This window comes from Polypterus senegalus, chromosome 6 (assembly GCF_016835505.1).
Source record: "Polypterus senegalus isolate Bchr_013 chromosome 6, ASM1683550v1, whole genome shotgun sequence".
Classification (NCBI taxonomy): Eukaryota; Metazoa; Chordata; class Cladistia; order Polypteriformes; family Polypteridae; genus Polypterus; species Polypterus senegalus.
In genome coordinates, this window is record NC_053159.1 from 184,354,838 (window position 1) to 184,381,639 (window position 26,802).

General features: G+C 42.8%; 1 protein-coding gene across 1 annotated transcript in view; it reads right to left on the reverse strand.

The window, feature by feature from the left end:
* The window catches only part of pde11a (phosphodiesterase 11a), a 401,879-nt gene that overhangs the window by 114,245 nt on the left and 260,832 nt on the right, over window positions 1-26,802 (reverse strand). The window contains exons 11-12 of the mRNA XM_039757714.1: window positions 16,273-16,419; window positions 16,080-16,187 (exon numbers count right to left, since the gene is read on the reverse strand). Coding sequence (XP_039613648.1) covers window positions 16,080-16,187; window positions 16,273-16,419 — 255 coding nt within the window. The remainder of the gene's footprint in view (window positions 1-16,079; window positions 16,188-16,272; window positions 16,420-26,802) is intronic.

The following is a 26,802-nucleotide window of genomic DNA, read 5'->3' on the forward strand; positions in this document are numbered from 1 at the left end:
ATGTGTGTGTGTGTGTGTGTGCCCTGCGGTGGGCTGGCACCCTGCCCAGGGATTTGTTCCTGCCTTGTGCCCTGTGCTGGCTGGGATTGGCTTCGGCAGACCCCCGCGACCCTGTAGCTAGGATATAGTGGGTTGGATAAGAAATGGATAGATGGATGTCCACAGCAGTGGCCATAGCTAGAACAGACCCCAATAGCAAAACAAAATCTTGGTGGTACTTGGGCAACTGTTATTTCAGTATAATGACGAAGATTCTTATTCCATTTTCAAATTCTAAAGTGAAAAATAACAAGAACTCACATCCCACGAGACAAGGCTTTGTGCCAAGAGATTTAACCATGCTCGGGGGCCGAAAGTAAAAGACAAAGAGTAGGACAGCTGCTGTACAGGCTTTTAAATGTTCGAAGCGCCATGCGAGATGCAGATCACATGTCACAGCAGCAGCAGCAGCTGATCGAGCAAAGAGGAGGTAAAACTGTATCTGTTTCTCATTGTATCACCGTTTAAGAGGGGTGACCGTGTCTCCTTGGGGTGAGTTCAGCCCCCCTCTTCACAATGCGAGTGGCTGCTGCGTAGTGCAAGCCATGGTGGGATTTTGGTGAGCGAAGCGAGCAGGGGGGGACTCCCCAGTAAAAAATATATTCTTTTTCAATTATCAAACTTTGTAAAGTTCCCTTCAGGACTTCTTCCTGGCACCTTGGACCCAATGCACCCAGCTCAGCCTTCGACTCCCATTTAATAGAAAAAATATGTTCAGAAAAAGATGTGCTTATGTGTATGGAACCATTGTCTGGAGAATTTAGCGTACAAAAGATAAATTATTAAAAATGATTTATCACAAATATGTTCCTGTGGGGTATAAACTGCATATCTTTGCTTGTAAGATTATTTAGATTGGCCTCTTACCTATTGATCATTAAATCATTTTGGTTCTGGCCCAGTTCCTTCAACTGAGTTACTATGTGAACCAGATGGAGTTGCATAAACTTGCCATCATTTTAAATTTTAGAAATATGGACTCCAATAAAGTGTACCTTATAGAGTGTCTTGGAATTGTATTCCCTCCTCTCACTCACTATAAAACTGTGAGCAAACAATCTGACATATTGAATTTGTCACGCTCTTCCTATACAAAAATACCCATAGGATGATGCAGACTATGAAAGGCACTATATAAATCATAATGCTACCAGTTCAATACCAGTTCACTGTGTGAACCTGGTCAGGTCACATAACCTGATGTGATTACACTGCAAAAACTTGGAATCAGTCAAACATCCGTAAAGAGTCTGTAAAAATCATAAGACTGGTAGTTTAATTCACACTTCTAACTGACGGTGTGATGATGAGCTGAAAAAAAAAATGCTGATGAAAGCACTAAATATTTTCTACTAACCAAAAGCAATTTCTGTAATAGCAATAAATGTAAAATTAGATTCAGTGGCTAAAAAACTCATGATGGTAATTAACTACTTAAGAAAAGGTTTAATTAAACAAGTGTACTAAGAGAAGCATGACACATGGGGGACACCCAGCACACTAACTAATTACAGTATTTAGCAAACATGGGAGTAAAAAGTCAAGTCAAGTCAAGTCAGGGAGCATTCAGTAGCACAGCACGTTGCTGCACCCACCACATGATGAAACAGCTCAGGATCCCGGTTGGCAGCCCCCCAGGCAGACCCGCAGTCCAGTCCCAGCATCCAGAAATGACCCTCTATCTACCACAGCCAGGTGTTGCGACCCCTTGGCCTGGTCCAGCCATTCAGGCCCCTAACAATGAGGATATTATGAGCCGGATCACCCTCGGGGAAATGCGCCACATAGCTGTAGTGCTGTAAATGACACTCCCTCACAATGCAGGTCATGTGTTTCATTCGGGACTCCATGAGCAACACACCAGTGGGACCCGAGGATTCTCTGAAGAGACACAGCACTGAAGGAGTCCAGTCTTCATCTCAGGTCACTGGACAGCGTCCATGACTAACAACCATAGAGCAAGACAGGAAGCACCAGGACTCTAAAGACTTGGACCTTCGTCCTTTTTCAGAGATATCAGGAGCGCCACACCCCCCTTTCCAGTAACCTCATGACCCCCCTATGCTCTCCCAGTCCATCTACTGACTACATAGGAAGAGTCACCAAAGTCATGAAGGTCACCAATGAGGTAAGTAAACCTCTCGATGAGGTCGACACTCTCTCCGCAGACAGACAAACTGCTGATGGCCGTGCCCAAGAGGTCATTAAAGGCCTGATGTTGGTTTTTATCAGGACCCTCGCAAGCCCAGACACTCAGACTCCTCACTCAGTCTCTCGAGACCCCCAAATCAGAGCCCCCATTGACTCCATGAAGATCACAGCATCATCAGCAAAGTTGAGATCCGTGAATCTCTCTTCACCAACAAATGACCCACAGCCGCTGGACCCCATGACTTTGCCCAACACCCAGTCCATACAAGCATTGAACAGAGTAGGAGCAGAACAGACCACTGAAGAACCCCAGAATAAACTGGGAAAAACACAGAGGTCCTGCATCCACTCTGCACAGCACTCACAGGACCAGTGTACAGGCTGGCCATGATATCCAGCAACCTCGAGGGGATCCCACGAACCCTCAGGATGTCCCACAGGGCAGCTCGATCAACGGAGTCAAACGCTTTACGAAAATCGACAAAGTCCACAAAGAAACTCTGCCGATATTTGTGTTTGCGCTCCATGAGAACCCCTCAGTGCCAAAATGTAGTCAATGGTAGACTTCTTAGGTGTAAAACCAGACTGCTCCGGTCGCCGGCAGGTGAGCAAGTGATCACGGATCCTATTGAGGATGACCCTAGCAAGGACCTTACCCGGCACCGAGAGCAGTGTTATCCCCCTCTAGTTGTCGCAATCCAGGTGATCACCCTTCCCTTTCCAGATAGGGACGACAAGTCCCATTTTCCAGTCAGTTGGGATGATGCCCGTCTCCCAAATGAAAGCAAATATTGCTTGCAATGCCATTAGGACAGCCTTACCACCAGCCTGGGGAAGTTCACTCCAGATACCACAGACCCCTGCAGCCTTTCCTCCCCTCAGCTGGTTCACCACCTGTGCCATCTCAGTGAGACTGGGTGGTTCACAGCTAATTGGAGGATCAAAAGGAAAGAAAGGCAAAACTTTGAATGTATTTATCTATTGTGATAGACGGCCAGCAGCTCAACTCTGCTGGGATGTCCTGATTACAGAAGGATGGGGGGAAGCAGCTACATTTGGACAACTAGATGGCAGCTCCCCTGGAGTGTAGCGGTGCCCTGGAGCCATGGGTACCGCCACGGGGAGCTATCGAAGGACCTGGGGACGCCTCCTTTCCCTTACAGCCTGGAAGTACAAGGTAGTTACAAGGATGGAAGCCCCAAAGTACTTCTGAGCTGAAGAAAAAAGCCAGTACTTCATTAGACCTGGAAGTGCTAGCCAGTCACGTAGTTGGAAGAACAGAAGCACTTCCAGGTCCAGGACTATTTAAAGGACTGATGGGAACCCAGCAGGCGAGACAGAGTTGGTAGGAGGTGGAAGAGAGAATTGTATTGTGTTTGTGCTTGATTTGTGATTATTTACCTGTGCTATTGTGGCTGTGGTGCTTAAGGCATGGCTTCTAGGAAGATAAGTAATTGAAATACTTCCTGGGACTTTTACTCGATCTCCAGAGCGTCTGTCTGTTGGGGTTAACGGCGCGACAGTGACCCTTAGCATTTACACTGTCTATTTTCAAACCTATTTAATATAATAATATAGCTAGGAGAACAGGAGCATATTGAGGTAAGCAGCAACCTAAATGGACACCAGTCCATCACACACACACTTCTACATTTACAAACACCAGACCAGTAAATCCAACGTTCACATTGTTGGGATTTCAGAAAACAGCTTAGGAAGACAATGTGAAGAATGTGTAAGCATCATACAAACAATACCCAGGGTGTGATTTTGGTCCTGTTCGTCATGGCAGAGTATGGAGCTGCCAAGTACATCGTGGAAGTGAAGGGCATGTCCTACTTTGTGAGACTTGGAGCATTCAATGTTCTCAGCCTTGAGCAAATGATGGATTCTCAAAGGCTTTAATAAAATTGATCTAGCAGCATTTTGTAGTTAAAGAAAATGAATCATACAATGGTGAAAATTTTAACACTTAGACCGGTGGAACTGGCTATGCTCTGTTCCCAATGCAATTTGCCAGCACGCCGGAGCCGGGTATATTCGTCGACTTACAGTCGTTGAATGCTGCAACCAGCTATAGTCAGTTGCCAGTGCAGTTTGCCAGCACACTGGAGCTGATCAGCCCATGCCGTACATTCATTGAGCAACCAGCTCATGACCACTGGCGCCCCCTAGCGAATCAGCATCACTGGGATTGAGCTGCTGCAGTAGACTAGCCTGCCAGCATCAGCGTTGGGATCTGTGTGCCAGTTCAAGCGCATTTGGCGCAGTCGGTGATTTACTGAATTTCATCAATAGCGTTAGTTGCACCTACTACTGTTGCAGTAGTTTTTTTTAATAGTTTTTACAGTTCATTGGCAGGGTGTAAAATGATCAGTGCTGCAGTAATTGTGATGCTCTTTGCATGAGAAAAAAAAAAAAACTTATTCCATTAAAATTTCACTTTCTCTTGGAGAATTGTGACGTTTCCTTAAAAAAGTGCAGCAAAAAATTATTTGGTGTCCCATGGGTGCATTAACCCCCCAGGTATGTGGCAGTTTAAGGGTTAAGGAAAGATCATTTAAAACAAGTGTGTAAGCATTTTTTTAAACTAAGGGTTATGAGAATACGGAATTAAATGCCACGTCTTACAATTGTAACAAAAACCTTCACACTCTCTCTATTATAAAAAAAAATCTTGGGGAGGCAGACTAGGGAGATGAGAGGTGATCTTCTGAGAAGACAATTTGAAGTCCCGCTAGAGACACCTTAACTTGCTCCCAGCTCTTAAAACAACGACAAGTGACAAGCAAAACACGAAGCTCGCAGCAGATGATCCGACAACTTCTCCTTGCGTGCGTTCAGCCATCCTAACCCATCCATTCCCCCCCCCCACCCCCCCATTCACAACGCGAGCAGCAGAGACACGAAGTGGCAAAAAGGACAGCGGATGTACAGGCTTTAAAATCATCGACGGGCATCGCCCCCCTACACAATGCGAGCAGTGTTATACATCCTGCAAAAAAGAAATGTAACCACGCCCAGGGCCAGAAATAAAGGACAAGTATTATTTTTACAACGTCACGCAAGACAAGGCAGTGAGCCATCATTTAAAACAAGTCCAAGGACATCTAACCTAGCTGTTGTTGGATTGCTTTTGGAAGACCCGCATCATGTGCTCCAAACTCTTAAAACAATGAAAAACAACAAGCAGAACAAGCAGCTGCCAGCAGCAGAAAGACAGCAGATGATCCGACGGCATCTCCTTCACAACGCGAGCAGGGTTATACGTCCTGTGAGAAAGAGATGTAACCACGCCCGGGGATGGAAATAAAGGACAAGTACAGGTAGTCCCCAGGTTATGGACATCCGACCTATGACTTAGGAACGAGGCCACAGCTGTGATACATGCGCCTCAGTAACTGCCGCTCCGTCATCTTTGGCCTGGGGATGCTGCAAGCGGTGGCTGGAGGGGCTCGTGCAGTGTAGTGTCCCTCGGGCGGCTCCCAGTGGCAAGCGGTGGGTGATCCATGGCCCATAGTCAACGGTGCCACAGCTATCGCTCATGTGCAGGACGATGGTTCGCTGCCTGCCCACTACTGCCACCACAGCTACTGCTCCTGACTGGACGCGGGCTGGATGGAGCGGAGGGGGGGCGTTTCACTGCCCGCCCAGCACATATGGCTGGTAATGCTGCAAGCAATGACCCGGCTGTGGCTGAACGGAGGCCATTGAGGGTGAATGGTGCAGCGGGGGGCAGCATTGTAGTGTGCCTCGGATGGCTGCCTGTTGAATGGGGGCGGTGGTGGGCGATTCACTACCCACCTTTGGCTGCACCCTGTTCTTTCTCAGTGGGCGGACGCTGCAGGCAGCATACTGTAGTGGAGGTGACTGTGAGGTGGGCTGGTGATGAACTGCCCATCGATACCCCTATTCATTCTCAATAGTAACCCTGCTTGTACTGTTAAACACACAGCAGGAAGTCGTCTCTCGTCAGTACATCAGACGTGTTGACGATGGGTGCCTTCCTGCTGTGATAGTGTGTAAGGTGCTGTGCAGAAGAGCTCATCTTAACCTTTTGTCTTCACCCTTCAACAATGTCTCTGAAACTCAAATCTGATGCAAGTGCTGGTGATACAGTAAAGAAGAGAAAAACCATCAGCATGGAAAATAAAGTAGAAATAATAAAAAGGTCAGAGAAAGGTGACACTCCATCATTCATTGGCAGAGCACTTGGTTACAGTCGGTCAACAACAGCATTTATTAAAATAATGGACCTGTTCCGACTTACATACAAATTCAACTTAAGTACAAACCTACAGTCCCTATCTCGTACGTAACCCGGGGACTGCCTGTATTGTTTTTACAAAAGTTTTTAAAGTAAAAGTGAAAATAATGCATATCTAACAATTCCCATGAAAATAACAATCTCTTTAAATTGTATATCCGGTAAACCAAACACGGGGGTGGGCGAGCGAAGCGAGCAGGGGGTGGAGCTCCCTAGTTTTAAAAAAGTTTATCAATACGAGGTTTTGGATAACTCACAGTTGCAAGAAAAGTAAGGGAGCCCTTTGGAAGTCCCTGGATTCCTGAATTGATTCGCAATAAAATGTGGTCTGATCTTTGTCTAAGTCACAATTCTAGATACACACAATCCGACAAAACTAACAACACGGTCAACGCTTTTCATGTGTTGTTTGAGCACATTGAGTCACCATTCACAGTGCAGGCTGGATAAAGTAAATGAACCTCCATGCTAATGTCCTTTTTTCTAAAAGCTTGTGGTGTAGCGGGTCCACAGCTCAAGTTAACAGGGCCACTTTTTAAATAAATAATCACTGCTGCTTAGCGAGGGGGTGTGGTGTGTGTTGTGGAGCGGTTCCCAGGGTATTCGTGATGCGGGCGGTTCTCACTTAAGTGCACACGTGAGGAGTCAACAGCATCTGTAATTGTTGCTGGGAGCTGCTGATTGCTGCAGCTGATCCACATCCTCGTGATATAAAGAAGTGCGAGGCGGCTAGTAGGAGGAAGAAAAAAAAAAGAAAAAAGGGGAAAAGAAGAAAAAACGGACAGAGGATATGAGTGAAGAAATCGGCAGTGAGAGGATAGCCGTTGTGAGAAAGAGAGAGAGAGAGAGAGAGTGAGAAAGAGAGAGTTAGAGGGAGAGAGAGAGAGAGTGAGAGAGTGAGAGAGAGAGTGAGAGTGAGAGAGCAGGCTCGAGGGAGCAAAGGCAGGCAGCTGGGAGGTGAGCCCCCGAGAAAAGTGTTTGGCCGACACTCAGTGGGGCTGATGAAAGCGGTCGCTCCAGCTGAGCGATCATGGAGCTGAAGTGACCGGTATTGAAGACGACTGGCCGTCTGGTGTGATGTAAGGTTTTGCATATAGGTTGATAAATATTTTGCATGTCTTTATTTGTAATTTAGGCAAAACTAAGTCAGGAAAGTGAATTTTACGACAGAGTTGGGGGAAGTGCTTGAAACAAATGAGATGCATTAGAGCAGCGGTTCTCAAACTGTGGGGCGCACCCCCCTGGAAGAGCTGAAGCTGTACAAGGGGGGCGTCGAATAAATGAACAAGACATCAAAATTAATTTTTTACATTTTTATTTCAAATTTAAATTTGCACGCATATAATCAAAACGAATGCATTATAACTAAAATTAAAATAAAACATTTCTAAGGCATCGATCTAATGACTAACTGACTATGGAGGAATATTTCAGACAAAATGAAATAAATAAATAAATGCGTAAATAAATAAAAGTACTGTGAAATGTGAGCATAAATAAATAAATGTGTCATGAAATGACAGCCTTAATAAATAAATATGTCATGAAATGAGAGCATAAATAAATAAATGTGTCACGAAATATGTTTTTCGTTGCTTATTTATTTATTTCATTTGTCCGTAACATTCCTGCAAACCGTCATGAAATACGACTTGAAATAAAACTGTCACTTTCACTCGTCAAAGTTGAGAGGGTGGGCTCTAACACGCCCTCTAGTTACTGATTGGTGAATCGATAGCACAAGAATTAATTAGAAAAATGCTTACTACTGCCGATGAAATGGATTCTGCCGAAGATATTACGTATTTCAGAGAGAGAATTGAAGATTTATCGGAAGAAATTACAATGTTGGCGGCCCTTTTAGACTCCGATATAGATTAAACTATTTTTGAAAATATCGAAGAACAGGTGGAACAGACTCTACTACACTCCAGTTCAGGTGATGCAGTACCCTGCTCTGGACGTCCATCCTTTGACATTCCAGCTGAGTCAATAGAACACCTTCTGTTATGCGGTTTAAAAGTACAACAGATTGCAGATCTGTATGATGTATCAAAGAAGACGATCACAAGGCGAATGAGCCAGTTTGATATACGGTAAGCTGCAACGGCTGTATTAGTTTAGGTACTTTGACATGGAATGCCCAAAGCAACTCCACCTAATATTTTGAACTGAACAACTTTACCACTGATCAGAGCTGTACAGTTGTTTGAAAAAGTAGCTGCGAATATGCAACTGACTTTCTACTCGTAAAACAAGGGTCAAATACTCAGTTCTAAAAGGGCCGCCAACATTGTAATTTCTTCCGATAAATCTTCAATTCTCTCTCTGAAATACGTAATATCTTCGGCAGAATCCATTTAATCGGCAGTAGTAAGCATTTTTCTAATTAATTCTTGTGCTATCGATTCACCAATCAGTAACTAGAGGGCGTGTTAGAGCCCACCCTCTCAACTTTGATGAGTGAAAGTGACAGTTTTATTTCAAGCCATATTTCATGATGGTTTGCAGGAATGTTACGGACAAAATGAAATAAATAAATAAGCAACGAAAAACATATTTCGTGACACATTTATTTATTTATGCTCTCATTTCATGACATATTTATTTATTAAGGCTGTCATTTCATGACACATTTATTTATTTATGCTCACATTTCACAGTACTTTTATTTATTTACGCATTTATTTATTTATTTCATTTTGTCCGAAATATTCCTCCATAACTGACAAGCGGCGCTGCTGCTGCTGCTTTTATAGTCGCGTATTTTCAATCCAGAAAGTTCGAGACGTATCGGTATCTGTCGCGAACATTCGGGTAACAGTAGATCTGGGGCCTCATGTATAATGGCGTGCGTAGAACTCACACTATAACATGGCGTAAACATAATGGATTTTTCTTCCGCTACATAAATCCTGATCAGCGTGAAAAGTAACGCACGTGCACACACCTGGTGTCCCGCCCCAACTCCTCCCAGAATTATGCCTCTTTGAATATGTAAATCAATATAAATAGCCCTTAAGCTCTGTGTTCTGTGAAAAGACAATGGCAAAAGCACAAGGAAAAATAGAACAATTTCAGCGAATACCAAGTGTAGGCAAAGAAAACGTACTTGTGTTGGTTTAAACTGTGGTATAAACAAGAAAAGGAAGCCGATTGAGTGACATAGTGTGTCGGAGAAACTCGAAAGCTCGAGCACAGCTCGGCACCCATATTGGAACAGGCATACGGCCTGTTCTGAAGAAAGCTGAGCACTAATGATTCCTTAACTAGAGACATTTTAAATAACTAACAAGTCTGTGTGCTGCCTGAACTACACATCACCATTTAATCAGGTTGTGTGGTTGCCAATATTCAAATGTACTTTGAATATTGTTATTATTTATGAATATTACCAATAATACATTGTTTAAATTGTAATTTAACTCCTGGTTGTCTTTTACTACACCTAATTGCCTGAGGTTATACATGTAGAAGGGAAGGTGGGGAGAAGTTATATACTATAATACCTTATAAACAGTGGTAAGTCTGTGGGATCTGAGGCATTCTGACAGAGGCTACATCTTAATAATACAAAGGGTAAAGTAGAGCAATATATTACTCTACCAAGACAAAACACCGTCGAAAGGCCGCGGCAGTCGTGGAGGCTTTGGGCTGGTTTAGACCCAGCGTGAGCGCCCTGGTCGCTGGGGAAAGAACCCAAGTCTCATTCCGGATGGAGCCTGACGTAGCCAGGGATCGGAGGACCAGTGTGGACGGCAGCTGCACCTGCCGGTTAGGGCGACTCCCCTGTTGCGAAGTACGATAGGAGAAGCAGAGGAGCCGCCAGGTAGAAAGAAGAAAGCACCGTGCTTTGGATTTTAATCTCATTGTTTTTAAAAGATTTTTTTTTCTATGGGATTTTAAACTCCACCTTGCACTCGTTTTAATGGATTATTTATTGGAAGACTTTTAAATACACTGTACTATTTGGACACTGTTTTATTGGTTGTTGTTGTTTTTAATAAAAGCACTTTGCACTTTTTGCACCATCCCTTTGCTTTGTTGTGCCTCACTGTCAAGCTCATCAGTGACATTACCGATGGTTATCCTTCAGAATCTCTCCAGTGTGCAGTGACTTCCTAAAAATATTCAGGTTCAGGGTTCCCGGAAGGATGATAGGAGCGTGGAGCGAATCCGCATCATCACAAAGCTATTAGGGGAAAGGGGCATCAGTGAAGGAGATCAGATTGGAACTGTTGGTTGTCTCGCCCTTTTAAATAAAGGCAAACAAAGCCTGGTTACTGTAAATCTGTTCTTCTCAAGAAAGACTACTCAGTGTGGACCACACCTCGATCCAGACACCAATCATTAGGACTTTGCACTTTAGATATGCATGAAGCTAGACAAGGCTGTTTGGACCTATACAGGTGGGCACTGTTGCAATGGACCCCCACCAGAGCCTTCTGCCTCATTCGTGCCTCCGCCACCTCCAGAGATGTAGTTGCACTCCACTTGCTGCCTGTTCAAACCTGGATGCCTCTAAACCGTAGAGCTTCCTGTGTCCGTGACACCATAAACTCTTCCATGAGACCACTGATTGGGAGCCAGGATGTGAAAGCAGTGTGGTATCTTCATTCTCCAGTGCAGACTCTTAAACAGTTAGTTCTTTAATGGTACGCCCGAGTGTTCCCTGTGATAACTTTATATCTGATGCTGTCACCCATGGCCTTAAAAACCAGTTAAGCTGGTTTGATAATAGATAAATGGACAGCAGTTCTGCCACAAGGACAATCAGCAGGTTAAATTAGCCTGCCACCTAATGGCCAGAAAACCACACTGCTGGCTAGGTCATTTCCCATTGTTATGGAGTATAAAATCTACAAATTATTCTCTATATATTTATTATTATATTTTGCTCAATTCCAACAAGATGAATTCAGATACAGGACACTTGTGTAGGCATTATAATAAAAAAAGGTATATCATCATCCCTTACACCTCACTTTTATAACAGTTGTTCACAGCATAGTGCTAAATTGGTTTTACAGCCTGGGAAAGGAAGACTGAGCCAATTCCTCGGGCTATTGATTACTTAATGGATGGACATCTGGGACAACAATTTGGTTTACAGCCTGGGAAAGGAGGACATGCCGATGTTTTAAACAACATAAAAAAAAAACTTTATTATCTGGAAAAAGATTGATCAAAGAGTCTGAGCAAAATTCATCCATCATATTTACAGCCAGCCAATCAGGTGCATGCAACAATCATGTGTTGTGAAACCACGGCATGAAATTTTATAATAATTATGCCTCATTTGAAAGCAACGTCAGAAGAATAAAAGCGACGATTGAAGAGCGATGTCAGAGAAGACAACAAAGACATGTATGACCAGTTTTCATCCCATCGTCAGTTAACACCATTTTCATGAACATCGATTGCTAAATCAAATGCCGCCCTGGAACATTCGTCCTTGTCATCTCTACTTTTTTTCCTAAGTTTTTTCTAAAGACTAAATATATCCAGACTTTACTATCAGTCCTATTTTCTACTATTCTTCGTTCTACAAGTATTATTATTATTCCTGTAATAAATACCATGCTGCTTTTAACTTTCTATGCTTTGTCTTAATGTCTATAGAGTGATTGAAGTAATAAGTTAGATTTCTTTGAGCACCTGGTGCAGCCGAAGGTTTGCCATACGTTCCATGCTGCAAGGTTTATTAAGGCTGAGGGTGAGAGCGCCACCCAATAGTAGGGAACAGGACATAAAGTAAGGCATTCTTGGCTGATAAATGACCTATAGTCAAGGATGCTGAGCCTTTGTATGTTTAAATGTATTCTTGTAGACCAATGGTAATATTTAGGTCTGAGATATCTTTAAAACGTTGTATGTTGTTTGTTCTGATAATAAGTAAGTCTCTTGGAGTGCTGAGAGAGTGACAGGCTGTCTTATTCCTAAATTACTTGTGTGGTTTAAAGTGCTAAAGATTAATCTGCTGTGTGTGTCATTCATAGGGCACTGTTGAATTTCTGTGTATCTGAGTATAGCTATGTATGGGTGTGTTAATCTTAAAGTGCAACAGTAGACCAACCGAATAATGAACTCGACGAGTACACTTAACCTTGAGAAAACAGGTAAAGGGTAAGTACAGGGAAATACTACAATAATACACCCATTTAGATTTTACTTTTAGAACATTAGAACACTCTAGACGAGAAAAGGCCATTCAGCCCAACAAAGCTCACCAGTCCTATCCACTTATTTTTTCCAAGAAAACATCAAGTCAAGTTTTGAAAGTCCCTAACGTCTTACTGTCTACCACACTACTTGGTAGCTTATTCCAAGTGTCTATCGTTCTTTGTGTAAAGAAAAACTTCCTAATGTTTGTGTGAAATTTACCCTTAACAAGTTTCCAACTGTGTCCCCGTGTTCTTGATGAACTCATTTTAAAATACAAGTCTCGATCCACTGTACTAATTTCCTTCATAATTTTAAACACTTCAATCATGTCACCTCTTAATCTTCTTTTGCTTAAACTGTAAAGGCTCAGCTCTTTTAATCTTTCCTCATAATTCAACCCCTGTAGACCTGGAATCAGCCTAGTCGCTCTTCTCTGGACCTTTTCTAGTGCTGCTATGTCCTTTTTGTAGCCTGGAGACCAAAACTGCACACAGTACTCAAGATGAGGCCTCACCAGTGCATTATAAAGGTTGAGCATAACCTCCTTGGACTTGTACTCCACACATCGTGCTATATAACCTAACATTCTGTTAGCCTTCTTAATGGCTTCTGAACACTGTTGGAAGTTGATAGCTTAGAGTCCACTATGACTCCTAAATCCTTCTCATAAGGTGTACTCTCGATTTTCCGACCGCCCATTGTGTATTCAAACCTAATATTTTTACTTCCTATGTGTAATACTTTACATTTACTGACATTAAATTTCATCTGCCACAAATCTGCCCAAGCCTGTATGCTATCCAAGTCCTTCTGTAATGATATAACGGATTCCAAATTATCTGCTAATCCACCTATCTTGGTATCATCTGCAAACTTAACCAGCTTGTTACTTATATTCCTATCTAAATCATTTATATATATTAAAAATAGCAGCGCCCTAGCACTGACCCCTGTGGAACACCACTCTTAACATCGGCCAGTTCTGATGAGGTTCCTCGCACCATCACCCTCTGCTTCCTGTGTCTGAGCCAATTCTGCACCCATCTAAAAACATCACCCTGAACTCCCACTTCTTTTAACTTGATGCCCAACCTCTCATGTGGCACCTTATCAAATGCTTTCTGAAAGTCCAGATAAATAATATCATAAGCTCCACTTTGATCGTATCCTTTTGTTGCCTCCTCATAGAATTCCAACATGTTAGTAAAACACGACCTCCCTCTTCTGAACCCATGCTGACTGTTCAGAATAACTCCTGTCCTTGCCATGTGTTGCTCAATCTTATCCTTAATAATTCCTTCCATTAATTTTCCTGTGATGCATGTTAAGCTTACTGGCCTATAGTTGCTTGGATCTGCCCTGTCACCCTTTTTATATAATGGGATGATATTTGCCATTTTCCAGTCCTTTGGAATCTCTCCAGTGCACAGTGACTTCCTAAAAATATGTGTCAAGGGTTTATATATGTACTCACTAGCCTCCTTAAGAACACGAGGATAAATATTATCTGGGCCTGGTGATTTGTTTGATTTCATCTTATTTAATCTGAGCAGCACTTCTCCCTCTACAATTTCCAAATCCCTCAGTACCTCCTTAGTAGTCGTGTTTACCTCTGAGGTTATCCACTTGCTCACTTGTAAACACCTCAGAAAAATGTAAGTTTAGGGCATCTGCTATTTCATTGTCTGTATCTTTTAATTCCCCTTTACTATTCCTGATGAACTTGACCTCCTCCTTAACTGTTCTTTTACTACTAAAATACTGAAAGAATCTCTTGGGGTCTTCTTTCGCCTTATCTGCTATATTCCTCTCCAACTGTCTTTTAGCCTCTCTGATATCCTTCTTAATGGTTGCCCTCATGTTCTCATATGCTACGATTCTCTTTGCAGTCATTAGTCTTATATGCCTTATACAGCAGTTTTTTCCTTTGCAACTTCTTTTTTAAATCTTTATTAATCCATCGTGGAGTTTTTTTAGTTTCCTATTACTTCCAAATTTAGGTATGTATCTGTCCTGCATTACATGTAAAACATTTTAAACCTGTTCCACTGCTCCTCGACTGTCTCCACATTTAAAAGCTTATCCCAGTCTATCCTACTTAGACTTTGTCGCATCTGCTCAAAATTAGCCCTACCAAAGTTCAACTTAACAATTTTAGTCTTTGCATCTGTACTCTTACAAAATACTGAGAATTGTATTACATTATGGTCACTTGACCCTAGTGGTTCAATCACCTCTACACCCTCAATTCTATCCTGATTATTACAGAATACTAAATCCAGACAGGCTTCACCCCTTGTTGGTGCTTTAACATGCTGTGTTAAAAAACAGTCGCTGATTACTTCTAAAAACTCCTGCTCTTGTGCTCCTCCATCTGTAAGGTTATCCCAGTTAATATTTGGATAATTAAAGTCCCCCATGACTATAATATCCCCCTGTAAACTTGCCTTTTTGATATTACTAAAAAGATGTGTGTTGAAATTACTGTCTGAATTGGGTGGTCTATAACACACTCCTAAAATAAGACCTTTTCCCTAATATTTTCCAGGTGAAGCCACATGTCCTCACTAAGATGGGGCTCATCATCCAACTGAAGATGACTTACATTTAATCCTGTTTGGCATAAACAGCAACCCCACCTCCTTTTCTGTTCTGTCTATCCTTCCTAAAAAATGTGTATCCCTCTATGTTACACTCATCCCCATCTTTGTTATTTAGCCAGGTTTCCGTTATTGCTATAATATCATAATTATGCTCTGCTACATACAACTCCAACTCACTTACCTTATTTTTGATACTTCTAGCATTAAGGCAAGCTATTTTAATGTGTTAATCCTTCTACATGTTTGCTTAAAATTTACATTACTATGCATTTTATTTCTACACCATTGTTTGTTCTTCCATGTATAGATCTAAACCTGGCCTGTCCTAAACTGCCCCCATTCCCTAGTTTAAACAATCCTCGACTAGCCTACACATACGCCTCCCCAATACATTGGTGCCCCTCCGGTTCAGATGTAACCCGTCACGGCGGAACAGGTCCCATCTGTTCCAAAAGGAGTCCCAATGCCCCATAAACCTATACCCTTCTACCCTACTTACTCATCCATTTTCTAACCCATTTCCATTTCATAGTCTAGGGATACTGGAGCCATGTCTTTGCAGCACTGGGCACATGGCAGAACCCACATGTTGCAGAGTTCTAATCCCATCACAAACCTCACCCATATGTAACATTCTTATAGAAGTAAAATAAATACGGAATGGATAAGGATAAGGCTTAGGATCATGCTACAAAACAGCCAGTACAGGAAAGCGCTCAGTAGATCTGAGGTAGGCATCTGTTTACCAATCAATCCCTGTGGTGCGTTTTATTCCAGTAATTGCTGATTTACAGATGGCGTTTATCATTTTGAGCTGTTAGTTGAAGCTTTACAAACCCTGTTGGGTGACTTACTGTTAACATAGCAAACATGCACTGGCAGACGTTGAAGGCATGCCGCCAGTTGTGATACAGCACCATTCGGTAGTTCTTTCTAACAGTCAGCAGCCACCTGCAGAGCACCTGAAACAAGAAATGGAGGACAGCCTGTTAACAAGGAGATGACAGCCCATGAGCAGTTCTTGGGGAGCTCCTCCCTGAGCCTTACCTCATAGTCAATTTTAAACTTCTGCACCATGCCCAGCTCCATAAACATGCGTAAGGCTGCAGTAATCATGGCATCCACGTCTAGTGAGAAGTCATCGAAGGAGAGCTTGTCGATGCCAAGCTCAGAAACGAGTGGGATGTTGGCTGCCTGTGAAGAGACAGAGAGAGTCTGAGTGAGGCAGCAGACAAATCTGACAAGAGGGAATGATTTCATCCTACTGGAGTCTTTGAGACATCTCAGGGGGCAACCATACCACTGACCCTTGATGAACTAAGGAACATTTTCCAGGGAATCAAAATAAAACCAGGGCGTAACTTCAACACCCCTCTCTCAGCTGTGATGTGGCTTGCAGTCCAGGTTAGGTTGCTGCTTGTGAAAATGTTCTGAACTCCTGACTGTACCTTTAGCCAAGAGTAAGCCAATGGAAGGGCCTATTCTTCTCATGCTCTTAGTGCATCCGGAAAGTATTTGCAGCGCATCACTTTTTCCACATTTTGTTATGTTACAGCCTTATTCCAAAATGGATTAAATTCATTTTTTTCCTCAGAATTCTACACACAACACCCCATAATGACAACGTGAAAAAAGCTTACTTGAGATTTTTGCAAATTTATTAAAAATAAAAAAACTAAGAAATCACATGTACATAAGTATTCACAGCCTTTGCTCAATACTTTGTCGATGCACCTTTGGCAGCAATTACAGCCTCAAGTCTTTTTGAATCTGATGCCACAAGCTTGGCACACCTATCCTTGGCCAGTTTCGCCAATTCCTCTTTGCAGCACCTTTCAAGCTCCATCAGGTTGGATGGGAAGCGTCGGTGCACAGCCATTTTAAGATCTCTCCAGAGATGTTCAATCGGATTCAAGTCTGGGCTCTGGCTGGGCCACTCAAGGACATTCACAGAGTTGTCCTGAAGCCACTCCTTTGATATCTTGGCTGTGTGCTTAGGGTCGTTGTCCTGCTGAAAGATGAACCGTCACCCCAGTCTGAGGTCAAGAGCGCTCTGGAGCAGGTTTTCATCCAGGATGTCTCTGTACATTGCTGCAGTCATCTTTCCCTTTATCCTGACTAGTCTCCCAGTTCCTGCCACTGAAAAACATCCCCACAGCATGATGCTGCAACCACCATGCTTCACTGTAGGGATGGTATTGGCCTGGTGATGAGCGGTGCCTGGTTTCCTCCAAACGTGACGCCTGGCATTCACACCAAAGAGTTCACTCATTGTTTCATCAGACCAGAGAATTTTGTTTCTCATGGTCTGAGAGTCCTTCAGGTGCCTTTTATAAACTCCAGGCGGGCTGCCATGTGCCTTTTACTAAAGAGTGGCTTCCGTCTGGCCAGACTACCACACAGGCCTGATTGGTGGATTGCTGCAGAGATGGTTGTCGTTCTGGAAGGTTCTCCTCTCTCCACAGAGAACCACTGGAGCTCTGATAGAGTGACCATCGGGTTCTTGGTCACCTCCCTGAGTAAGGCCCTTCTCCCCCGATCACTCAGTTTAGATGGCCACGCAGCTCTAGGAAGAGTCCTGGTGGTTTTGAACTTCTTCCACTTACAGATGATGGAGGCCACTGTGCTCATTGGGACCTTCAAAGCAGCAGAAATGTTTCTGTAACCTTCCTCAGATTTGTGCCTCAAGAAAATCCTGTCTCGGAGGTCTACAGACAATTCCTTTGACTTCATGCTTGGTTTGTGCTCTGACATGAACTGTCAACAGTGGGACCTTCTATAGACAGGTGTGTGCCTTTACAAATCAGGTCACATCAACTGAATTGACCACAGGTGGACTCCAATTAAACATCTCAAGGATGATCAGGGGAAACAGGATGCACCTGAGCTCAGTTTGGAGCTTCATGGCAAAGGCTGTGAATACTTATGTACATGTGATTTCTCAGTTTTTTTATTTTTAATAAATTTGCAAAAATCTCAAGTAAGCTTTTTTCACGTTGTCATTATGGGGTGTTGTGTGTAGAATTCTGAAGAAAAAAATGAATTGAATCCATTTTGGAATAAGGCTGTAACATTACAAAATGTGGAAAAAGTGATGCGCTGTGAATTCTTTTCGGATGCACTGTACATATTCATGTGGTGCTCTCAGTCTCAATCTTTCGCTCTATTTATGATACAACTTTGGCTACAAATCTTGAATGGCAAATTCTGCATTTTAATGTGACTTTATCCTTAAATCATCTTACAGATATAGTTACACTGTTTTAAGAGCCACTTGTTAGGTTTTTAGGTTGTGTTAAATTGACAGAAGTATTTTTTTAGTTACCGTATGTTAAAATGTTTGCCTATATATTAATGCTATGGTCTGATTTTAATATAACCTCCACAAGCTAAACTGAAATGGAATAATCTAATTATTTCTTTTCTCTCTGACTGCAGATTAGTCCCAGATTATGATCTGCCTTGCAGCTGGTAAGGCATGGAGGGCACACAGTTTCAAACCATGCCCTACTGAATGCATTGTATCCCGTAACGTATTGTTTTGACCATACTGAATGTGCCGTATTATGGCGGACGGCAGGAGCAGACTGGGTCTCAAAACTGGCCCAGGCATCCTTCAGCGAGTGAGGTGACGAGGTTGACCCACTCTGCCCATTATTCATTGTAATTTTCTTTAAATTTGTGATGAGTATGCGGCTGGCTATACTTGCTATGAGCCTATGACAGCGGTTCTCAAACTGGGTGGGGGGAGCTGAAGCTGTACAAGGGGGCCGTCGAATAAATGAACAAGACATCAAAATTATTTTTTTACATTTTTGTTTCAAATTTAAATTTGCAAGCATACAATCACAACGAATGCATTATAACTCAAATTTAAATCAAACATTTCTAAGGCATCGATCTAATGACTAATATGTGCCTGCTTTAAAGTACACAGCCTGTCCAGGTTTGGTTTGATATTCGAGCTCCTTTTCTATTTGAAGTTTGTTTCTATGACGAGCGGCGCCGCTGCTGCTGCTTTTATAGTCGCGTATTTTCAATCCAGAAAGTTCGAGACGTATCGTTATCTGTCGTGAACATTCAGGTAACAGTAGATCAGGTGATAATGAGGCGCGACTGCACCACACTGGCAGCGTTGCCAATATTGCCCAATTGAGTTCAATAATTTACTGCGTATTGGGTTATTTTCATGATACAACTAACAGCGGTATAATATTTGTCGGACGAAAATATGTTTGTCTCACGCAGATTGACTTCATCTGTGTCCTTGTTCATGATTTTTAAAAAAATTAAAACATATTTAATCGTTTCTTTACATAAAAAAATAATTAAATAAGAATAAATAATTTTTATTCTTTGTTTTTGGAATTAGAATTACTACCAAAAACCACACAAGGCACTTTAACAGTTTATTAAAGCACTTTAAAAAAATAAATTGCAAATACTTCATCAAAGTTAGCCGAACACATGCAAATCTTAAGGAAGTAAAATGATAGGATACCGCGACACCGCACAAGTGTCATACCTCTGTTAGTTGGGGTTATCCTCATCTTATATTATGCAGGGGGCGCAGAATTATTCCAGGTAGAAAACGGGGGGTGCAAAATATGAAAGTTTGAGAACCGCTGGCCTATGATATGAACTCTTTCCAAACTGTTGCCAGACTTAAGCTCTACACTGCTGTTTAGACACAACTTAAAATGTGACGACATGCTTAGAAATAAAATTTAATGAAAAGTAAAAATTTAGTAGCACGGCTTACACGTTTTTAGAGTACATGTCAAATGTCGATGTCATGTCCAAGTACCCTAGTAGCTTACGCAGTTCGCTGCTTTTAGCAGCCACGTCATCAACAATACTGTTAGTGTCAAGTTTGGCTCGGATATTTTCCTCCACCGACATCAACATGAACGTCTCAAGATGTTTCTGCGTCATTGTGCTTCTCATCTGGCTTTTAATTCTCTTCAAAGCAGAGGATGATCTTTCACACTGCACTTGTGACACCAGCAGCGTTAGCAGGAGCTTGTAGGCGAGCCCAGCGCTCTTGTGAGCCTCAGTTAGGACGTCCAACCGGAGTAGCACCTCGTAGCAGCAGAGAGGAGAGTCTTTACAAGACTTGCCAGTTGACACAGGTGTCCCATCTTGTTCATGGTCACTGTCATTTTCATTGTCATCCTCCACAGTTTAAGCGACTGCTACTGATTGTTTAAGTGTTGACCACTGCTGTCCAAAGCTTTGCACTTCTATTTGTAGTTGTTCAGCAGTGACGCCATCATCAAATCTGAGCAAATGTGTATGCAGCTCTTCCATAGCTTATTTATTTTCAACTCGATAGTCAAACTGCTCATTTAAATCCATCCATCCATCAGCCAACCCGCTATATCCTAACCACAGGGTCACAGGGGTCTGCTGGAGCCAATCCCAGCCAACACAGGGCACAAGGCAGGAAACAAACCCCGGGCAGGGCGCCAGCCCACCGCAGGACACACACACACACACAGGACAATTTAGAATCGCCAATGAAGCTAACCTGCATGTCTTTGGACTGTGGGAGGAAACCCACGCAGACACGGGGAGAACATGCAAACTCCATGCAGGGAGGACCGGGGAAGCGATCTCAGGTCTCCTAACTGTGAGGCAGCAGCGCTACCCACTGTGCCACCACTAATGCGCATGCATTGTAATATTAAATATTGTGTTGAACACCCTTTGTAAAATAAAAATTGATTCCACCTACTAATCCTGGTGTCCTTTCTCTGTGACTGATGGCCAATAATGTCCATAGATTTTGGAATCTCCTGCTTGTATGGAGAGACCTAATAGAGAGCTCTGTTGCAGTCAGGTTGTGTCATTAAAAAGCTATAAAAGCAGGACCGGCTCAGAAGCCGATATCTTACAGCTTTTGGCTTCCCGGAATGCACATGGCACACTGCAGATATCTAACGCAGGAAAACATACAATGCTGGGCTTCATTATCTCTCTCAGACATGAGGCTTCCTCCAATTAATTTCAAACACAAAGGCACTGCAGGGAAAGTGGCGCAGAAAAAGTGAAACGGACACTTTGTGTTTCTGATTTCCTTTGGGCACACTAATCTGAAAGAGTGTGAAGGAAGTGTCACGTGACCGTGAAATGGCTCCATTCGATTTGGCTACCAAGTCTTACTGTGACAGGGACGGAGAGGCCCGGCATTGAAGTTCATGAAAAGACATTTAAAGGAAGATGTGGCCCCGAGATGAGGCACCTTCCAAAATGTCCTTCTGGCAGTTCAAAGCCAATTTATATAACATTCCTACAGTGCATTTAACATATCTGAATTGAGGCTGGGCAGTCTGGTGGCAAAGTTGATAGCTCTTGTGGCTCATGGGTACAGAAAAATGAGTTTGAATACCACACCTCCTTGTTATATGTATGGAGTCAGCACATTCCCCCTTAGTCTGTGGGGGTCTTCCTCCTGGTACTTTGGTTTTTCCTCCAGCATCACCGAAGGCATTCAGGTTAACTGAGGACTCTAAACTGGCCACAGTGTGAAAGACTAAATGTGTGTGCGCACTGCGATTCCTTGTCTGTTTTTTTTTCCTGCCTTAAGCTCCGTGCTGTTGGGATCGGTTAACAACCCTGTATCTCCCTCAGAACCAAATTAGGGATTTCCGGAAATGTATTTATTTAAACACAAATTGTATGTGCATGAATGAACTGACGCTCAGATCAGATAGTGGTTTCCAATTGTGCATCTTCAATCTATGAGATGAAGGTTTGTATTTTGTTGAGGTGGCGGTTGGGAGAGAATGGGGTTCTTGGTAAAACATACACTGCATCTTCTTCCTCTTCTTCTTTCGGCTGCTCCCATTTAGGGGTTTCCACAGCGGAACATTCGTCTGAATTCATGTGAATTTCCGCTTGGGATTAATAAAGTATCTACCTATCTATCATATAGTACCTTTCACGTCTATCTATTTATCTATCTATCTATCTATCATATAATGCCTTTCACATCTACCTATTATATAGCGCTTTTCACATCTATCTATCTATCTACCTATCTATCTATCATATAGTGCCTTTCATACCTATCTATCTATCTATCATGCCTTACACAGCTATTTATTATATACAGTAGTGCTTTTCACATCTATCTATCGTGCCTTACACAGCCATTTATTATATAGTGCCTTTCACATCTATCTATCATATAGTGACTTTCATATCTATCTATCTATCTATCTATAGTGCCTTTCATGTCTACATTGGCCCGTGTGTGTGCTTGGTGTGTGTGCCATGTGATGGACTGGTGTCCTGTCCAGGGTTTGTTCCCTGCCTAGCCCCCTATGCTAGTTGGGGTAGCTTCCAGCTGACCCTCCTGACCCTGTTCAGAACAGAGCAGGTTTGAAAATGACTGACTGACCTTGTATGCAGTGCATCTTCCAGTAAGTACAATTTCAATGTACAGCACACAATAATTGAATGTTCATTTTATGTAGTTCTTTCATTCTGTGTGCTGTCATAAAGAAATTCACACAATATTTAAAAGCAAGGGTGACACGGTGGCGCAGTGGGTAGCGCTGCTGTTCGTAGTTAGGAGACCTGGGTTCACTTCCAGAGTCCTCCCTGCGTGGAGTTTTCATGTTGTCCCCGTGTCTGCGTGGGTTTCCTCCCACAGTCCAAAGACATGTAGGTTAGGTGCTTTGGCGATCCTCAACTGTCCCTGGTGTGTGTGTGTGTGTGTGCCCTGCGGTGGGCTGGTACCCTGCCCAGGATTTGTTCCTGCCTTGCACCCACCTGTGTTGGCTGGGATTGGCTCCAGCAGACCCCCGTGACCCGGTGTTAGGATATAGCGGGTTGGAAAATGAGTGAGTGAGTGACTGATTAGCTGTACCCCGTGGCTTCGTCCACATAGTAATGAAACAGGGCAAACTTTAAAAATCAATAAACGTTGCCACTGTATCTGATCGTGTTCAGCTCTGACGGGAAAGCGTTCCCCGCGTAGGAAGAAAAGCACATGGCCGTGATATCTCTGCCATTCAGCAGCTACCCTCTAAAACACACGGAGCTCTGACCCCTATCTCAAAAACGTCAAACGTTACTTCTTAACAATCAGTAGATGGTAATGTCTGCTGAACAAACGGGTATCGCTAGCTAAGCGGAGACAAGGTTCGCTCCAACACGCGGAGAGACGTAGAGAGACTCGAATGAGGAAGGCCCCGCCCACCTGCTCTCAGCCCACAGCCACTCTGTTGGATTTTCATTAATACATCGGGACCGCAAGCGAACTACGGTACTTAGCGCGATGACAGAAGTCGCAAAATCAACCGGAAAGTTCAAGCAAATTATAGAAAACAACCAGATCTAAATACGTTAAGAAATTCTCTCGTGAAAAGCGGACAGACATACAGACAGAACGCGCTTGGACAACAAATTTTTAAAAAAAGTTTCTTAGCGAGCACCTCTGGGCCAAGGGTAACCGACATTCCAAATTTCAAGTCCCAAGTCCTCATGGTTCGGGAGATTTCGTGAAGAGTAACTTAGTGCTATTTGGCTTTTATATAGAGAGATTAAGAACAATATTGAAGAAAAATCAATATGAGCGCCAGAGTTCAAGTCCAAACTCAATTCTTTCCTGTACAGAGTCGACATGTTCTACTTATGTTGTTACAGGAATTCAAGTCATATACAGTTGTACTTGAAAGTTTGTGAACCCTTTAGAATTTTCTACATTTCTGCATAAATATGACCTAAAACATCATCAGATTTTTACTCAAGTCCTAAACATAGATAAAGAGAAACCAGTGAAACAAATGAGACAAAAATATTATACTTGGTCATTTATTTATTGAGGAAAATGATTGAATATTTCATATTTGTGAGTGGCAAAAGTATGTGAACCTCTAGGACTAGCAGTTAGTTTGAAGGTGAGGTGTCATGAAGGTGAGGTGTCAGGTGTCCGGTGTTTTCAATCAATGGGATGCCAATCAGGTGTGAGTGGGCACCCTGTGTCATTTAAAGAACAGGATCTATCAAAGTCTGCTCTTCACAACACATGTCTGTGGAAGTGTACCATGGCACGAACAAAGGAGATTTCTGAGGACCTCACAAAAAGAGTTGTTGGTGCTCATCAGGCTGAAAAAGGTTACAAAACCATCTCTAAAGAGTTTGGACTCCACCAATCCACAGTCAGACTGATTGTGTACAAATGGAGGACATTCAAGACCACTGTTACCTCCCCAGGAGTGGTCGACCAACAAAGATCACTCCAAGAGCAAGACACACGTGTAATAGTCGGCGAGGTCACAAAGGACCCCAGGGTAACTTCTAAGCAACTGAAGGCCTCTCTCACATTGGCTAATGTTCATGTCCATGAGTCCACCATCAGGAGAACACTGAACAACAATGGTGTGCATGGCAGGGTTGCAAAGAGAAAGCCACTGCTCTCCAAAAAAGACATTGCTGCTCGTCTGCAGTTTGCTAAAGATCACGTGGACAAATGAGAAGGCTATTGGAAGAATGTTTTGTGGACGGATGAGACCAAACTAGAACTTTTTGGTTTAAATGAAAAGCGTTATGTTTGGAGAAAGGAAAACACTGCATTCCAGCATAAGAACCTGATCCCATCTGTGAAACATGGTGGTGGTAGTATCAGGGTTTGGGTCTGTTTTACTGCATCTGGGCCAGGACGGCTTGCCTTCATTGACGGAACAATGAATTCTGAATTATATCAGAGAATTCTAAAGGAAAATGTCAGGACATCTGTCCATGAAGTGAATCTCAAGAGAAGGTGGGTCATGCAGCAAGACAACGACCCTAAGCACACAAGTCGTTCTACCAAAGAATGGATAAAGAAGAATAAAGTGAATGTTCTGGAATGGCCAAGTCAAAGTCCTGACCTTAATCCAATCGAAATGTTGTGGAAGGACCTGAAGAGAGCAGTTCATGTGAGGAAACCCACCAACATCCCAGAGTTGAAGCTGTTCTGTACGGAGGAATGGGCGAGAATTCCTCCAAGCCAGTGTGCAGGAATGATCAGAAGTTACCGGAAACGTTTAGTTGTAGTTATTGGGGGTCACACCAGATACTGAAAGTAAAGGTTCACATACTTTTGCCACTCACAGATATGTAATATTCAATCATTTTCCTTAATAAATAAATGACCAGGTATAATATTTTTGTCTCATTTGTTTAACTGGTTTTTCTTTATCTACTTTTAGGACTTGAGTAAAAATCTGATGATGTTTCAGGTCATATTTATGCTAATTTATACTAATCCTAATCTTAAATTAGTGGAGGGGGCCACCCCTGAGGGGGTAATTGTTTGGAAGATAGGGTTTAGTTGTGTTTCGTGTTGTTTTCCAACTCAAATTAGTCTTTTGGTTAAGGCCCTGATATTAAGACTCAGTTATGGGTATAATTCAGAGGTATATTTGAGTTGTATTTGTATTTAGGATGATCTATCCCTCGCCTTTATTCTAAACCTAACCCCAAGAGGGTGAGGCCCTGATGTTAAGTCAATGGACTTGGGCCACCACTGGGATATTAGATGTTGTAAAATGAGGAGGAATAGTGATTCGATGTTTTTAGTGTTAGGGCAGATATAAATTTGTAATGGGCAGAAAATTGGACATGGAGTGAACAAAAAGGATGGTCAGAATAATAGTGAGGGGAAGTATCTGATTGTAAGGTTTGTGGATGGTCTAGTATGAACTGTCTTTAGTGTTCTATATACAGTACAGGCCAAAAGTGTGGACACACTTCGTCATTCAATGTGTTTTCTTTATTTTCATGACCATTTACATTGGTAGATTCTCACTGAAGGCATCAAAACTATGAATGAACACATGTGGAGTTGTGTACTTAACAAAAAAAAGGTGAAATAACTGAAAACATGTTTTATATTCTAGTTTCTTCAAAATAGCCACCCTTTGCTCTGATTACTGCTTTGCACACTCTTGGCATTCTCTCGATGAGCTTCAACAGGTAGTCACCTGAAATGGTTTTTCAACAGTCTTGAAGGAGTTCCCAGAGGTGTTTAGCACTTGTTGGCCCCTTTGCCTTCACTCTGCGGTCCAGCTCACCCCAAACCATCTCGATTGGGTTCAGGTCCGGTGACTGTGGAGGCCAGGTCATCTGCCGCAGCACTCCATCACTCTCCTTGTTGGTCAAATAGCCCTTACACAGCCTGGAGGTGTGTTTGGGGGCATTCTCCCTAACATAAATGACCTCAGTCAGTCCTCATGGCATTCAGGGTTCAAATGGAAGAATTAGATGATGACGGTCACGTGGACTTCTGGCCTTTAATTCATCAATGTAAGGACGTCACGGTGCTTTGATCAGGTAGTGATGGTGCAGTGAGAGAGAGAGAGAGAGGTTAGGAGCACACGCTGATTCAGCGCATTGCCACACCCACATAGAAAACAAAAAGGCCGTGTGCTCCGTGGTTACTCTCTCAGGTGGGCATTAGCATATCGTAATCTCTTGGACCAATAGCGTGAGTTTTCCGCATTCGACTTATATGACCGACATTATAAAATACCAGAAATTATACGGTAAAATCAAGTCCCAACTTATCCGTGAGTATACAGTACA